At 36.0% G+C, this 17,719-nt stretch overlaps 2 protein-coding genes across 2 annotated transcripts; both read left to right on the top strand.

Annotated features, from left to right (window-relative positions):
- The first annotated feature begins 590 nt into the window (after positions 1-590).
- LOC307153462 (uncharacterized protein) lies at positions 591-2,897 on the top strand. The gene is made up of 2 exons (XM_079862915.1): positions 591-646; positions 2,025-2,897. The coding sequence occupies exon 2, from the start codon at positions 2,032-2,034 to the stop codon at positions 2,560-2,562; it is 531 nt and encodes a 176-aa protein (XP_079719041.1). The 5' UTR covers positions 591-646; positions 2,025-2,031; the 3' UTR covers positions 2,563-2,897.
- A 3,072-nt stretch (positions 2,898-5,969) lies between these two features.
- Positions 5,970-17,151, top strand: LOC307149194 (uncharacterized protein; the record flags this gene model as incomplete). Its single annotated transcript, XM_079855357.1, has 3 exons — positions 5,970-6,439; positions 9,288-9,378; positions 16,507-17,151. 3 exons carry the CDS (start codon positions 5,970-5,972, stop codon positions 17,149-17,151), a joined length of 1,206 nt encoding a protein of 401 aa, XP_079711483.1.
- Between the last annotated feature and the right edge of the window lie 568 nt (positions 17,152-17,719).

Below are 17,719 nucleotides of genomic sequence, written 5' to 3'. Positions count from 1 at the left end.
TGTTTATCACTATAGCAACAGACACACACTTTCAACCTGTAGGACAAGAAAGTGTGTGTTAATATCGAGTTATTATTAGTTCAGCGACATCGGCAAATATGCATTGTTATTGATGATGCATTCAGGGCCAAATATCTAGTTTTGTGTGTGTTTGCTCATATGATCTTCTTAGACACGCCCACTGCTGTCTCTCTGCTTCAGTTTCGGTTTCCTACATAGTCAGCTGACCTCTCCCTCCCTCCCTGGAAGAACTGATGTGTTTATTATTTATTCACCTCGGACTCACATGTTTGCACAAATGTACAAATACATGCAGTCACTTTTATTCTTCTGTTCTTCTAGAAAGTAAAAACTCCTTCAATAACAAACAACAAATACACGATCTTTTACTTTCAGAACTGTAAGAAACGAAAAACAAAACTGGAACCTTTTTCATTTCTGTAACAATTAGGTTACTTAATAAAAGACTGGCCTATTATTTGTTTTTCAACTTTAGGTTAACTATATAAGTCTAGTTCCACAGAAATCTTTCTTGATAATATTGCATTAAGGTCCAAGTTTGTGTGTTTTTCACCGCCCAGCCCACTAACACACATAAAGCGCGTGCGCTGCACAGACGCAGATCTTCTCACAGCGCGTGAACAAGGTACAGTATTATATGTTCTGTTTGTCTGATTTGTATTGCTTTTTCTTAATAAGACCAATTTTAATTGCATTATATTATAGATATTATAATTTTAAACGTAACGCCGGATGTTGCCTTTTAATTTATTTTATTAAACAACGTCAAACAGCTGTGGCGTCGAAAACAGTTTTGCGTCGATATCTCCGACTTGCAGTCTGTGGTCCAGATGGGCTGTGCTGTGGGTGTGTGTTTAAAGAGAAATGAAACCTACGGTGTCCACTTGTTGCTCCAATAAAACAGTCTACTCTAGATTCAAAAATAAAATAAATAGACTAAATAATTAAATTTTGCTTTATTGGTGCAGTTTAACTTACATTTTCATCTGTGTCCTGCACGCATGATCAATATCTGAAAATATAAAAATTCTGAATAAACTCTCAGAACACATTTTAAATATGTGCCAAGCTTTGAAAGCAAAGGAAATACATATTGCATCTAATTTCAGTGTTCTTCAAGGAACTAAAGTTTGTGGTCAACATGCTGGAGAATTATTAAGGAACTGAATGACAGCTGATTTATTTTGGTACTCTATTATGGTCCCTCTGAATTTAAAAAAAATATATTATTAGGCTACATGTAATAATATATGAATAAAATACTGATGGTTTAATAGATTTTTTTTCTGAGGAGTTACATGTTATTTGTTAACATACAAGTTATATGTTGCGTGTGTATATGGTCAATTCATTCATTAATTCAAATAAATGTAATCTTCCGCACTACTTTATCTCTATGTGTGTCTGATTCAAAGCGGGCTGCTAGATCTAACGAGCCATAGTGGCGACTTTACCCTCACTGTAAAAAGTGAACAGTTGAATCAACTTAAAAAAATTACTTCAATTGGTAACACCTAAAGAAATTAAGTGTTCTCAACTTAAATTATCACGTTTTCATGATAAAACATGATAATTTAAGTTGAGAAAACTTAGTTTCTTTAGGTGTTACCAATTGAAGTAATTTTTTTAAGTTGATCCAACTATTCACTTTTTACAGTATTGCGCTGCAAACAACAATAACAGATTTAAGTTGTCAATGCTGGCAAATGACCATGGGATAAACAGGATAATCCACGGCTAGCTGTGCATTAAACGATTTTAATGCACTTCGTGGAGGCAACCCTCCACTTTGCGTTCTTTGCCTCCACGTTGTGCATTAAAATTGTTAATGCACAGCTAGCCTTGGATTATCCCTTACATATTACACCACCTGTGATATAGCCAACACAAGTAATAGGCTAGCCTATATAGTAATATATATTCCAGATAAAGTCCAGGCAAATGTCATTTTCACTGTAGTCCAGTCCGATTTATTACTCTTTTTTTCTCTTTCTGTTTTCTAGACACAGAATGGTGCGACTGAGAACACTGAATGAACTGTCCCATCTGAGAGAGACCAAGTTTGGCCAGCCGTATCCCAGACATGGCCTCGCTCTGCTGTGGTGGTTTGCTGATGAATGTGTAGAAATTGATGACGACGGCAATATGATTGCCCATCAATGCGACCCAGAACATAAAGACTATGGTTTCCATCCGTTCCATAACAGGGAAGGCATTCTTCCTGATTCTGACCTACCGTACTATGAAGTGGGTAACCTGCACTATCCGGGCAACATGTCTCACCATGTTACTAAGAACTACGACCCTGATGAGCCTGAAAGCAACGCAGATCGTATTGTTGTTTCAGTCGATTCAGACTGGAATGACAAATGGTTTGACAGGATTTACGTGACTCATCACTTAGGGAAGGGACTCTTCGATGAGAACGACACCTACCGCATCAGCCAAGGCCTCATTGAGATCATTCAAAACAAGGAATGGTCAGATTTCATTGGAGAAGTTAAGATCCGGCAGCGCCGTAATCGCCGTGGTCGTCGTTGAGCTTGTGTTGTGTGTGAAAGTTTATCTATGTAGTCTGGACCTTACAGACACACATAGTTGAAATCAAACATTCCTGTTCATCCAAAATAAATGCATTTAACAGCAAATGCCTTTCTGGAATTTTCATAACCAATAACAAATGCATTGATTTGAATTGAGTAAACTGATTTGGGTCTTATAAATGGCTCATGTGTGTCATTACTTTGTGCTGGATGAGAAGCTTTATGATTCTTCATGTATCGCTGTAATTAAGAAGATGCATTTTGTTCTGTTTGTTTACTTTTTATTGTTTAATTAACTGTTTAATTTCAATACATTAAAGGAATTGTTCCCCCAAAAAGGAAAATTCTGTCATCATTTACTAGCTTTCAAAAACAAGCCAACCCAGAAAATGTTCACTCCAGTAAAAAGAGTGATTTCAATTTACAGTTATTAATAACATTTACTATTATCACATAATAAGATTAAATTGTATGACACTGATATATCAGATGGGTCCCATGTTCATGTCGATCATCTCATGCTTATAGAGTACTGCAGGGATTGAGTATTTTTGTAGGCCCAAACCCAGAAACGAAGTAGCATTAAAGCACCTTCGGTTCCATAATCCAGGGTTTTTGGTTGAATGCCTAAAATAAGGTCTGTGGTGAACACAAGCTCAACAAAAAAATTGAATACATTCAAATAGCCAGCGTAAAATCCCACCCTCCCTTCAGAGCGTCTCCAAAGCCACGCCTCCTTCAAAACACATGAACACACACAGCAGGGAGCAAACAAAAGCATCACGAGAGATTGAGTTTTATTAACTCATGTCTCAAAGCAAATAAAATTTCAATAATAATGAACGTAAACAACTTTAAGAGCACTGACCTGTACCACCTGACCTGACTGCTGCAGATTCATTTCTGCGTTAATAGTGTTGATATACAGTGGAAACACATAAATTCAAGTCACGGACCGCTCAGAGTATAACGTCACGGGATCCATCTCTTCCTAATTACAGCAGTTGTGGTGTGAACGCAGCATCAGCTGGTTGTTTTAGTTCAGGAGGAACTGTAAAAGGCGGCTGCTGTTTCGTTTGCGCTGCTCAGTGACTGACGTCTGTCTAATTCTGCATAGCATTAACCGCTCTGATGACGTGTGATATCTGAGTGAGCAGGTGTGCAGAGATATGGAAATACATGCTGACAGGCAGATAGGACATCGTATCACTGCATTTGGACCGAATGCAATGATTGGACGAACATTTCATGGCCCTGCGCCTTCCACAGACAATATACACATATAAATACATTTAGACCACTTAACTTAGTGATTTCTACCAGGATGTGAAGAGACATTCAACCAGCATAACAAAAACATTTTCTGGAAAACAAAATCAGCTACCCTGCCATTAAAGGCCAAAGGAAAAATCCTGCTGGTTTTTTGTCAAGGGAACCAGGGTGATGTGAACTCATAGGTGAGTTTGCCAACAAAAATATGTCATCACTGCAGCGCTTTAATCATTTTGGAAACTTCAAGCATACAAAACTCTGAATATGAGTGAGAATATTACACAGGCCCATCATACAGTTTAATATAAAGTAGATTTGATGTAAATCCCCTCATGAACTGTCCCACCTGCACTAATGGGTTTCTGCACAATATTCTCTTTCTACACTGATGCACTTCTGTTCATCACTATAGTTACAGACACACACACACACACACACCACCTGTAGCACGACAAGTGAGTGTTAAGAAATACACAGGATAGTCAGATGAAAGCAACACTGATCGCATTATTGTTTCCTTTGACTCAAGGTGGAACAGGTTTCACAGCATTTATGTGATCCCTAACATTGTATTTTTTTTCACAAGCACATTTTATGTCCGCACGTCTGGCGAGTGTTTTATAACGGATGCTTGCAGAAGAGGCGTGTTTTGCTGGAGTTGCCGAGGGTCTGTGCTGTTTATGTGCATTTGGGCATCTGACACTCAAACACAGACTGAACACTCGCTCTGACAGAGGAACACATTCAGAATGCTTTTCATTTGTATTTTTCTGTGTAGTAATTCTGAACAAATTCATACAGTATCTATATGCAGTCTTTTGGTATCTCCATGTGGTCCTGTTCGCACCTTATACACTGAATACATATTGAATGCTTATGTTTCATTTTCCCATTTATTCCCCTGTTCTTCTGCAGTTAGAGAAAGTAAATAGTTCTTCATGACAAAGACTAAGCTGAATCAAAAAACAATAGCAACTACCTTTTAATTTATGTAACAATTATGTATTTTCATTTTGCATTTCTGCATTTATAGGCCTATCTATGGCGATTGTAAACACCTTTTAACATTTAATATTAGTTCGACTGCATGACACTATGCCTCTATTAATATACAAATTTCTAAGTGTTTTTCTCATGTCTCATCAATAGACACACCCAGGCTACTGTCAGTCTGCTTTTGTTTTACTTTCCCAGCTATTCTGCAGTACAGAAAGTAAACACTCCTTCAATAACAACAAAAACCATCTGTTAATAACACGGTGTGAAACGAAAAAACATTTTCCCTAACTAAAGACTGAATCAAAGAAATGGTACCCGTTTTAATTTCTGAAACAAAATATAGCTTATTCATTTAATTTTAGAGGGTAATTTAAAAGACTAGCCTGTTATTTCTCATTCAAATCTAGGTTTACATTCCAGTTTAGTTTAGTTCCTCCCTTTATAATCATCCAAATCCAGTGTAAGTTTCTGTACGTGTGTTTTTCACCGCCCACTAACACACACAAGAAGAATAAAAGGAGCGCGTGCACTGCACAGATGCAGATCTTCTCACAGCACGTGAACAAGGTACAGTATTCTGTTCTGATTGACTCATTTGTATTGCTTTCTCTTAATAAGACCAACTTTAATTATATAATAGGATTGTTTTAAACTTTACGATTTATGAAATTACGCTTTTATTTTTGCGTCGATATCCTCTCGGCGACTTGCATTCTGTAGTCCAGGGCTGTATAACCAACTGTCTACTGACGTAGAAATGAAACCGACTGTGTCCACTTGTTGGTCCAATAAAACAGACTAGATTGAAAATGGCTGTAAAGTAAAATAATAAAAAAATAGGCAATTACATTTGGTTTTTGTCTCCTTTTACTTTGTTCCATTTATTTATAATATCAAAATTAAAATAAAAAAGATGTATTATATAATATTAGTAATACATAATATATAAACAAACATTTATAAAAAAAATATGAATACATTTAATAAATTAAATTTAGGCTACATATTACGCCGTCATACTTATATATTTACACAAGTAATAGGCTATATTGATATATTTTCGAGATAAAGTCCAGACAAATGTAATTTTCACTGTATTCAGCCCTGTTTATTGCTTTTTTTGTCAGACACAGAATGGTGCGACCGAGAACACTGAATGAACTGTCCCACCTGAGAGACACCGACTATGGCCAGCCGTATCCCAGACATGGCCTCGCTCTGCTGTGGTGGTTTGCTGATGAATGTGTTGAAATAGATGGCAACAACAGGATGATTGCACACCAATGCGACCCAGAACATAAAGACTTTGGTTTCCATCCGTTCCATAACAGGGAAGGCATTCTTCCTGATTCTGACCTACCGTACTATGAAGTGGGTAACCTGCACTATCCGGGCAACATGTCTCATCTAGTCACTAAGAACTACAAACCCGATGTGCGTGAAAGCAACGCAGATCGTATTGTTGTTTCAGTCGATTCAGACTGGAATGGCAAACGGTTTGACAGTATTTACGTGACTCATCACTTAGGGAGGGGCCGCTTCGATGAGAACAGCACCTACCGCATCAGCCAAGGCCTCATTAGGAAAATTAAAAGCATGGAATGGTCAGATTTCATTGGAGAAGTTAAGATTTAGTATCGTCGTAATTGGCGTTGAGCTTGTGTTATATGTCTGTGTTGTGTATGTGTGTGTGTGTGTGTGTTTATCTATGCAGTCTGGATCCTACAGACACTCATAGTTGAAATCAAACATTCCTGTTCATCCTAAAATAAAATGCTTTTAACAGCAAATGTCTTCCTGGAATTTCATAACCAATAACAAATTCATTGATTTGAATTGCGTAGCTTGATTTGGGTCTTATAAATGGCTCATTTGTGTCATTACTTTGTGGTGGATGAGAAGCTTTTTGATTCTTCATGTATCGCTGAAAATAATAATATGCAGTGTGTTCTGTCTGTTTACTTAAATGTTTATTGTTGAACTAATTGTGTCTAATTTCACCGCATTAAAGGAATTGTTCACCCAAACATGAAAATTCTGTCATCATTTACTTTAAAAAACAAGAGAACCCAGAAAATGTTCACTCCAGTAAAAAGAGTGATTTCAATTTAGTTATTAATAACATAACATTACATTTACTATTATTGCATAATATGATTCAATTGTATGACACTGGCTTTATAAGCAGTTTTATCATCTGGGTCACATGCACATGAAGAGACGTTCAACCAGCATAATAAAAAATTGTTTCTGAATAAAAAAATAAAAAATAAAACGCCTACCCTCCCATTAAAGGCCAATGGAAAAATCCTGCTGTGTTTTTGTCGAGGGAACCAGGGTGATGTGAACTTATAGGTGAGTTTGCCAACAAAAATACATCATCACTGCAGCATTTTAATCCGTGTGGATATTTCAAGCATACAGAACTCTGAATATGAGTGAGAATTGAACACAGGCCCATCATACAGTTTAATATAAAGTAAATGTAGGCTAGTGTAAATCCCCTAATGAACTAATGTGTTTCTGCATAAGATTCTCTTTCCACACTGATGCACTTCTGTTCATCACTACAGTCACACACACACACACCACCTGTAGCACAACTAGTGTTAAGAAATACACAGGATTTACAAAAATCCCACAGGAAAATGATCACGAAAATCCTGTGGGATCCTGCAGGATTTTTTGTAAGGGTGATGAGAAAAAACAGGCATGCTTGAGCTACCTGTCCTTTTTATGGTCGCATCTGGTGACATCATGTCCTGTTTTTGGTTTGTTTGCATGTCTTTGGTCCGTGTTGTGTTCAGATTTCAGTCGAACCGCACCAGAGTTGGTTTGAAAGAGGACGGAGACTCATCTTTCAGTTTTCAGCGTCTCGCTCTGCTTGTTTGGTGAACCAGGGTTCAGACAGCAGCTTTCACACTTATTCAAATGAACCGCACTAACAGAGCAATCACATCAGGGTTCACTTTAATCCAACCAAACATGCCTTAAAGAATAAACTCAATGTGTACATGTAGTAGTAGCACAAAAAACTATAATATGTGTTCTTCGATGAGCACAATGCGTTTAACACAGACTGTAAAAAACAGAGGTGGACAGTAACAGAGTAGCCTACATTTACATTTACACTTTTTGAGCATCTTTAACTTCACTACATTTGAAAGACAAATATCGGACTTTTTACTCCACTACATTTCTGTAAAGGTCCTTGAGTAGAAAGTAATAACGTCAGCCAGGGGATGATTTTTTTTTCATCTCTATCTCTAAAACATCAGTTATTTGCAGGTGACAGACAGCCTATCAGTAAGTCACTCCTGTAGGGTCACGTGTCGTGAAGTTCAGCGATTTACCATCATTTACTTTGAACACTAATCAACTGGTGTCAAAAAGGAGGACAGAGAAATCGAAGGAAAGCTTATTTATACATTGGAATATTCTTGATCACTCAAGCGTCACTTCACAGCGTCATCAGCAGCGCTTAAAGGATCTGCCCTTGTGTTGTTGAAGTTTGGTTATTTAAGAAATTCATAATAAATAATAATAAAGCAAGATACCCTGTTGAAATATGTGAGATGTGTGGTTTAACTGCAAAGGTAAAGTATAAATTTAAATTATTGGGACAGATGTGAAGGGGGAGGAGAATTTATATGTTTAGTCGATAAAACACTTCCGTATAGGATACACCTGTGCATCCTCGCTCATGACTCCTCTGAAAGCCTCCTCACTCCTCGATCCTCGATCCTCAACTCCTCGACTCCTCGCAGTGCAATTAGAGAATTGAGATGTCCTTCAAGATGGCTGAGCTGGATCGGTTTCCGGGTCATAGGATGGAGGACGGAGGAGCGAGGAGACGAGGAGGGATATTGAGAAGCACCCGTAGAAATTAAAGTTTAAGCTCCAATCTCCTCCTGAAGATCCTGAAAAAAGTCATTTGGTGCATCAGTGACTATACTTCGTTTAGAGAAGCTGCCAATCATGGCGTCACATCCCCGTTTTTATATATTCTTGGAATAGTGTTGGGCCCCAAAGGCCACGATTATCAGATATTTTGAATGGACACTATACACAATACACAAACACACAAACAATTCAAACAGAATTGAGTTTTCAATCTCTCTCATAATACAAGGGACTGCGGTGAAACAGACAATTTTACCAACTGCACTGAGACATTAAAATTGATACCAAACATGAAAGGAAAAAAAGTCTTAAAAAAAACAGTCTTACATGGGCTACTGGACAGCACTCAATTTAACATACAAAATAAAGAGGTCATGTGAAAAATCGAACATACTAGAGTTTGAAAAGGTTTTCTATATATTTTTTAAGTACATTCTGCTCCGTATTAGTTAAGTAGTGCTTCAAAATAAAGTTAAACCACCCCCACAAAGCAGTTAGAGGAAGTCAGATAGTCTCAAATTACATTCTCTGTCGTTTAACCTGCCCCAGTGAGCTTCTCTTCTTCCTCTCCTTCACTACTGGGCAGGCGGAAAACAGCAGGAGATTTCTCCAGAAAATAACTATGGTTAATAAAAAAGAGGTACAGTCGCCTTTGGGCTTTATTCTTTATCTTTTTGTCCACACTCAAAGAATTATTTCAGTTGTAACTCAACTTTCGCTATTTGATTCTTGCAAGATGTGCGATCATGAATTGTACGTGCACAAAATACTGTTGTTAGTAAGCTCTCAGTTTATAAAGTTCAGAAATGTTATATATTATCTTTTGATTCAAATTAACCCTATAAAGCCCTACTGTGTCATATCTGATGTGCAAATTTCTAAGGCCTCTAAACTATCAACACAATCAAAACTTTGTTTTCGATTGACCACAATCAAAGCCTCAATTGTCAGCAACTACACAGGATTGCATTTTTTTGGGTCCGTTTGGATAAAATTGAGGTGTTTTGGGGAGTATGAGCTTCATATCCTCCTATATTATACAGTATATGAGTCATAAAAGCTGATGTATCAAATATGACACTCAATATAAAACTTGTCTTTTAATATTTTGTCTAAAGTTTCAAGAACTGCTTAAATGTTTCATTTAAAGAAAAATATTTTTTCATTCGGACTATTATTTCATGTCTCAGGCATTACAGGGTTAACCCCTGTAATATTGACCTGCAACAGAAAATTAAGTTAACCTAGGATATGTTTTTAAAATTGTGTGACAATTTCTCATTTAGGGTCATGAACATGCCTGCAAACTTCTGACACTATGAGGTGTTTATTTATTTATTATTACAGGGACAGTGCATATTAATAAACATTTCTGCCAATATGCCAGAGTTAGCCAGAAGGCTATTTTTCATCTGCAGTCCCCGGACAGATGTTAAAAGTCACCCTAAAAGAGAGTAAAATTACATATAACAATAAAAAAAATTGTACAATACATTTAGTAAGAAATCCTATTATGTTAAAAAATACAGTCGAAATACAGCAAACCAACAATCAAACAAACATCTGACAAAAACATGACATATACACACACACACGAGGCAAGAAGCCAGCAGTGGATAGAGCAGGTCTAGAAATGTGTTCATGTTGACAGATCTGAAATTCAAGAAGCCATTTCTTTAAATGGTTCTTAAATGTACAATATATGTGTTTAGATTTCTGATGATTAAGGGAATGCGGTTCAATTCAGTAGCAGCTCGAACAGAAAAAGAAGTATGACCAAATACACTTTTTCTAAAGGGAATGACACAATCTCCCCTCGCTGCACCTCTGGTTCTGCTGTGATCAGCTGTACGGATGTTAACAAACTGGTGGAGTGGAGGGGATGATAAACCATGAATAATTTTGTATAGAAGACATAGATTTGAGTATTTAACCATGTTTTCCCAGCTGAGTAATCTATGTTTCTGTAATATTGGACAATGATGAGAAATAATTGGTTTCTTATCCAGAATTTTAACAGATCGTTTGTAAAGTGACTGCAGAGGTTTCAGAGATGTAACACCAGCTTGTGACCAGATGGGTAGACAGTAAGTGATATGTGATAAGATCATCGAGTGCATGTACATTTTTGCTGCCTGTGTGGACATTTGATGGCGAATGCATCTAAAATTCTTGAGGTTAAATTTGATGCGATTACAGACCCTTTTTACATGCGATGTAAACGACAACTTTGAATCAATCAAAACCCTCAGATATTTGTATTCTGACACGATCCGCAGCCTTTCCCCAGAAACGAAAATATCTGGCTCAACACTAAAGTTTTTGTGGGACTTTGTGAAAAACATTGCTACTGTTTTTTGATGTATTCAGCTGCAGACGGGATTGTTTCAACCAAGTTGTAATGTTATCCATGGATTTAGCGAGCTTCTCAGCCACCTGAGAGATATTCTTACCATGAACACAGTGTCATCAGCATACATCTGCATAGAGACATCAGGACAGACGGACGAAAGGTCATTTATATAAAGTGAGAACAATAGAGGCCCTAAAATAGATCCTTGAGGAAGACCGGTGGACAGACTAAGAGCGGCTGATTTAAAAGACTCTGACATGTTGGAGACGGTCAGTGAGGTAAGACTCAATCCATTTAAGCGCATCCGAGGAAAAGTTAAAACTGCATAGTTTTGCCAGCAAAATTGTATAATTAACAGTGTCAAAGGCCTTCCTGAGATCCAGGAACACCGCACCAATAACCCCACCTCGGTCCAACAGAGCTCTGATGTTTTCAGTAAAGAAGCAAGTCGCAGTCTCGGTGGAGTAATTGGCTCTGAAGCCAAACTGCATAGGGTGGAGGGCAAAGGGTGTGGAATTTAGATGGTTAATAATTTGTTTTGCTATTAGTTTCTCTGCAATCTTAGACACTGTAGGTAATATACTGATGGGTCTGTAGTTTGACATGGAATGAGGATCTCCACTTTTGAAAATTGGAGCAACAACAGCTGGTTTCCACATGCTTGGGAAGATATTTTGAGAAATAGACATGTTGATTATTTTGGTGATGGGGGATATGAGTGATGAACTTAGTGCCTTGAGCATTACCGTATCCATATCAAAAATATCTTTACATTTTGATGGTCTGAGTGATTTAATGGTCTGTGATACCTCAGATTCTGTGATGTTAATTAGACTAAAAACTAATTGGCTTTTGTCTCTTGACGGAGTGTGTATGGTCTCTGTTGTAAAACAGTTCGCTATGTTAGTCACAGAATCAATAAAATAGTGATTAAATGCTTCTGCTATAACCGGAAGATTGTTTGTCGGTTTTTCATTTATTTTTATTACTGGAGTGTTTTGTTTTTTGGGGCGATCACCCATCATTTTTCTTAGCTGATTCCATATTGTTTTAGTATTTCCATTGGATTTGTCTATTATAGTGAGAAAGAAATCTGCCTTTGCTTTTCTTAATGATCTTACAACTTTATTTCTCAACATGGTGAAACGTCCTCTGTCATGACTTGATTTAGTTTTATTTGCTAGTTCTTTCATGATTTTTATGATTTATCCAGGGTACAGTGTTTTTGTGTTGTTTGTACTTGATTATTTGTGAGAATTCTTTAATAGTTCTCTCAAGTGTTTTTAGAAATATTTGGCTGTCTTTTTCGCAATCAACTAAAGATAATTTGGTTAGCTGCAGCTACAAAGTTTTGATAATTATTTTTAGGAATTGTAATAGTTTCTTTTTTTTTTTCTCTAGTGCAAGGATGAAAACGTTTTTTGGCAAGCTTTCTTGTGACAAGAATTAGATTGTGGTCTGATAAACCTGTCAACATATTAAATGATTTTAAATTCTTTCAGGTCTATTGGTAAATATGAGATCGATTTGTGTCTTGGTAGAGTTAGTTATTCTTGTTGGCCCACGTACAACTTGTGTTAGATCATACCTGTCAGTGATTTGTTTGAGCTTTTTTCTACAGGATTTGTCCTCCCAGTTGATGTTAAAATTCCCCATAATGATAAGTTCTTTATCAAGGTTGCTTTCTTTTAGCAGCTGCTCAAAGTTTTCATAAAAACTGTTATCTGCAGAGGGAGGCCTGTACATTACAACAAGGACAAATGACATTTGTGGTGAAAGGGTGATATTGAGACCTAAACATTCTAATATATTGTTTGACCATTTGATTTTATGACACTGTAATGTTCTTTTTATATAAACCATCACTCCTCCCCCCCTTTCCTGTAGATGCTATAACCAGGAATATTCAGAGCTGCTGACGGAGCATTTTGATTAAGCCAGGTTTCAGATAAGCATAAAAAGTCCAGGTTTGAATCCGATAAAAGATGCTGTATTTGCTCACTTTTAGACAGTATGCTTCTAACGTTTAGATGTCCACCTAGAAGACCCTTTGGTTTAGCCCTAGGGTCCCCCCATTGTTCACGAATGATTGACAGTCTGAAACACCTCCCACTTCCTGTTCTTCGCAATCCCAGGATTTAGACGTTTCCTGTTTACATTCTGCGTTACTATAGGTGTTGTGGAACGTGTACAGAATTTCTGACAATTTTGATGTGTTTGGTTCAATTTGACCCGCAATTTAATGGTTAACCACAGCTGCACAGACACAAAGTAAAATAAAAAATGTCAGTATTTTTGGTCTTATTTTATGTCAGTATTTCAACTACCCTCTGAGGGTATTTAAGTTTACATTTATGTATTTGGCAGACACTTTTATCTAATATTTATTTTTTTCAGTTAAAAAATATGTTAATTTTGCTAAGAATCAAAGCATGATTTTGGCGTTGGTGTTTTCATGCTCTATTGTTTGTTTCAGGAAAGCACCGGAAAAAAAAAAAAAACATTTAAAATAAAATTAACATTTAATATAAATATAAAAATTGTTACAATACTGTTTATAAAATTCATATATATTTTTTAAACAAATGGTTAAAATTTTTTTTTGGTAAATCCTGTTAAAGTAATTTGTTCGTGTTTATTTTTGTTGTAATATGTGAGAAGTATTAATATTAAAGTATTTACTGTTTTTACCTGATTTTGTTTATTAAGGTTTTTCATAGTGTGATTTTTCGTGAATTGTATTGAATCCAATTATTATTAAATAATATTCATTTTATTTATGGGTGCATTCCAAGACACTCAAGGACACTTTACGAATAGTAAGATACATAAACAATAATAATAATTAAAAAAAAAATAGTAATAATAATAGTCATACACAGAAGCTATTTCAATCAGAATAAGCTAATCAGCAGTAAAACTAAAAGCTCTATATCCCACCGTGTAATGTTATTTAGGCTACATGTGCCTCGAAAGATTAAGTGCTGTCAAGGATGACACCCAAACTCTTAACCTTCAGAGAAAGAGAGATAACAGGAACTGTCAGTAGTCAATGTAAAACTTTCATAATTTTGCTATTTTGATTTAGTGCCTGCTAATAAAATTCTTCTCATTGTTAACCTTAAGAAAATTACATGTAAACCACAATTTAATTTCAGATAAGCAAAGCAAAAGAGAGAAAGTTGGTAACGCTGAAAAGGCTTTGAAGACATATAGAGCTGGGTGTTAACAGCATAACAGTGAAAGTTTACCGAATTTGCGGAAAATTTGTCCTAAAGGCAATAGATAAATGGGTAGTTGACAAATGGCCAAGAAAAAGTACTTTTTTTGGAAAACATAACTTTTTAAGAAAAAATACATATATTTATGGAGTATGAAAACTGCAGTTTCAGAAAATAGTAGTGGTCACTCATTTTGTCAATGACTTCACATATTTTTTTCACGTTTTCACTCAACAGTACTGTAAATGTGTCCTATGGTGTGACATTTAAAAATACTAAGAAATTATATTAAATAACATAAAAAAAATACTTGAGACAGAATTGTTCACATTATTAAAACATTATTTTCTTAAAGTGATATTTATTTTACATGAAAGTACTAATTAGAATCATTTTCAACATGGATAGATGAACCTGATAAACTTTTCACTATGAATGTCAATAAAACTTTTTCGCCAACCTTACAAAACTGTTTGAAACTGTACCTATTTAAGAGGAGATATTATTGTAACTCCCCTAATGCCAAACTTGACTCTTTTTTTAAAAGATATTTTAAAATAAGTATATTTTTCTGTTGTTTTATGTTTGTCACACCATAGGACAAAACGTCACACTAAAGGACAAAGATAGTCATTGCATAAAAAGAGTCAGAATATATAGTGTTTATTGTAACAATAATAAAGGAGGACATTTGTTTTTTTTGTTGTAACTTTATATATTCGTTTTAAAAGCTTCTTAAGGAGGTCTTGTCCTATGGTGTGACATCTGTGTCCTATGGTGTGACAGGCCAAAGCATCACACCAAAGGACATTTCCTGTGACATTTCCTGTCACACCAAAGGACATTTGAGCTTTTGTGGCAGTTAATAACCATGCTAATACTAGCTGAACTGTTATTAGCAATTGGCATGATACAATTGCATAATATTACATACTCCTGCTGTTAAACATACACATTTTAATTAAAAAATTTAATTTAGGAGTGTCACACTAAAGGACAAAAAAACTTAACAACTTCAGTGGTCTGAGAACATAGTTAAATATTTGAACAATTCTGAGAGAAATACTTGCCATGTGCACTTCTCATGGGCATCATAGGGGTCTTCAGTCACATGACCTTGAATGGGGTCTTTCAACTAAATTTAGTTGTCCATGATATTGCCCAACTTAATGTCAGGTTATTGCATAACACCAAAGGACATTTTTTTCTGTGACAAACTTTATTAAATTCCTACACTTTTAGAAATGTATGTATAGGAAAAGTGATGGCCACTTAGTGAAATAGACACTTGCACAATTATGCCAGGAGTGTTCATTAAGATGTTTAAACATTATTTTATTTATTTATAAAAGTTAATATTTATTAAATAATCTTGTCTACCGTCACACCATAGGACGATTTAGAGATTTGGCTCAAAGTTGTAAAAAAATAAAAAATAACTCAGGTATTTAAACAACAAATTCATGTAAAACAAGAAAATGTTTAACCATTTATAGTATTCTAAATGATGAAAATGTGAAATAAATTATTTTTTATCTTCTGTGACGGTGAAAAAGCCACGTCACGTCAACTACCCAAATAATAAACAGAAGAGGGCTCAAAGCTGAGCCCTGAGGCACTCCATAAGTATTCTGAGATTTTATTTAATTTTTACATTTTTAATTTTGACCTGATAAATACGATCTAAACCAGTCGAGAGGAATACCAGTCAGTTAGTGTCAATTTGACCTCCAACATAAAAATCGTACCCAGAATTCGAACATAATACACCGGTTAAGTTTTATCAAGCAGTGGTGTTGAATGTTAAAACACCTACTTCAAAACCCTTAGATTGCGAAATAATTAATTAATTATTATTTAATTAACATTTGTTTATGTTTGTTTCGGCTACTTCAATGCTTTATGGATGAGTGTTTCAACTGTACCTGACATGGGAACAATTAAAACAAATGCACTTGTTGAATTTATGAACTAATTGTAAAAAATACTTTTATTTGGAGATAGCTGAAACAAATATCACTTGGAAAAAAATGACATGTTTTTTAGTTTTTGTGTGGTAATGCAAAACGCAGAAATTGATACCTAATATGTCTGCAATAGCTGTTTTAAGGTCAAGCCAAGCTCTGTAACAGGTACAATGAGAGCACAAATAAAAACAAGTTAATGTAGCATCTGATCTTCATCTCTCCCTCAGATGAAGACCATGCCGGAAAAAATCACAACTATAACAGACCTAAATGAGTGTGGATTTGGTCAGCCTTGGCCCAGACATGGACTCAAGCTCTTGTACTGGTTTGCTAATAACTGTCTCTGGGTTAATGACGATGGCGACATGTTCCTGGCGTGTGAACCGGCGATGGGAGTCTTTGGCTTTCACCGCTTTGAGAACAGATACATCACACGTACAGGGAAACTTCTTCCAGATGTGAACTTTCACTACTATTTGCTGGGCAATCTGAATTCCCCAGGAGCTGATATGTTGCCAGACTACATCAAGAAACACAAAACCAGCTGGCATGACGTAAGCAACGCGGACCGCATCATCGTCACTGATCACGGACAGAAGAAGTTTGGGAAAATTTACCTGACCACGCACAATGATCAGTCAAATTATGATCCATATGCCACATTTCATATCGCCAGGAGCCTCCTGAAATTCATCCAATCATATCCAAATCTAGAGGGCTTTCTGCAGAAACTTGGGTATCAGGATAACACATCTGATCAGCCAGCTATGATCGCATATCAGATGGTGAAAATAGAATGTGAAGACGACTCTGTAGATACCGATACAGATACACCATCTCGAAACTGTGTCTGTAGCTGTACTATACTCTGAAATCATTTCATGAGTAAAAGTTGGCAGGGAGTCTCTGAGATGTTCAGCACAAGGTCAAGAATGCACCGACTGAACGCATGGGGGAAACAAGCTAGAAGCAGTTCGCGTTTGATTTAGTAGTTAGATTAGCTTCACTAACAGTAAAAGATTTGTGCTTCGCTATGTGCTCATCTACGGACTGAACTAGTCCAAGTAAACATGTAGCCTTTTTTTGTGCATTTTGACATAAATATGCATGCAATTTTTGGATGTTTTGTCACATTGTTTCTCTTGGTTGTGAATAAAGGCAAGCAAAAGAGAAAACTGTAATCTTATTTGGGTATTTGCTGTAAAAGGCCACCACTAGAGAGTAAATATGATAAAGATCTTACATTTTCCGAGTTCAATCTACAGCATTTAAGGCATAATGTAGATTATCACACACACAAAAAAAAATAATTAAAATGAAAAATTACTCAATGTTGATTAGTAGACATAAATAAAAGGTACACAGTGTAACTCTAGCGGTTTTAACCTCTAACGGTTAAAAAACAAAACTGCATTCAGTTTGCGGAGGAACATTGTTTTG

This window comes from Squalius cephalus, assembly GCF_949319135.1.
Source record: "Squalius cephalus genome assembly, chromosome: 2".
Taxonomy (NCBI): Eukaryota; Metazoa; Chordata; class Actinopteri; order Cypriniformes; family Leuciscidae; genus Squalius; species Squalius cephalus.
Note: the sequence above shows the minus strand (reverse complement) of the source record. Positions and strands in the feature narration are given on the sequence as shown.

Bases quoted from the DNA above. Each gene is read 5' to 3' on its own strand.
- LOC307153462 (XM_079862915.1), top strand. From the start codon at position 2,032: ATGGTGCGACTGAGAACACTGAATGAACTGTCCCATCTGAGAGAGACC.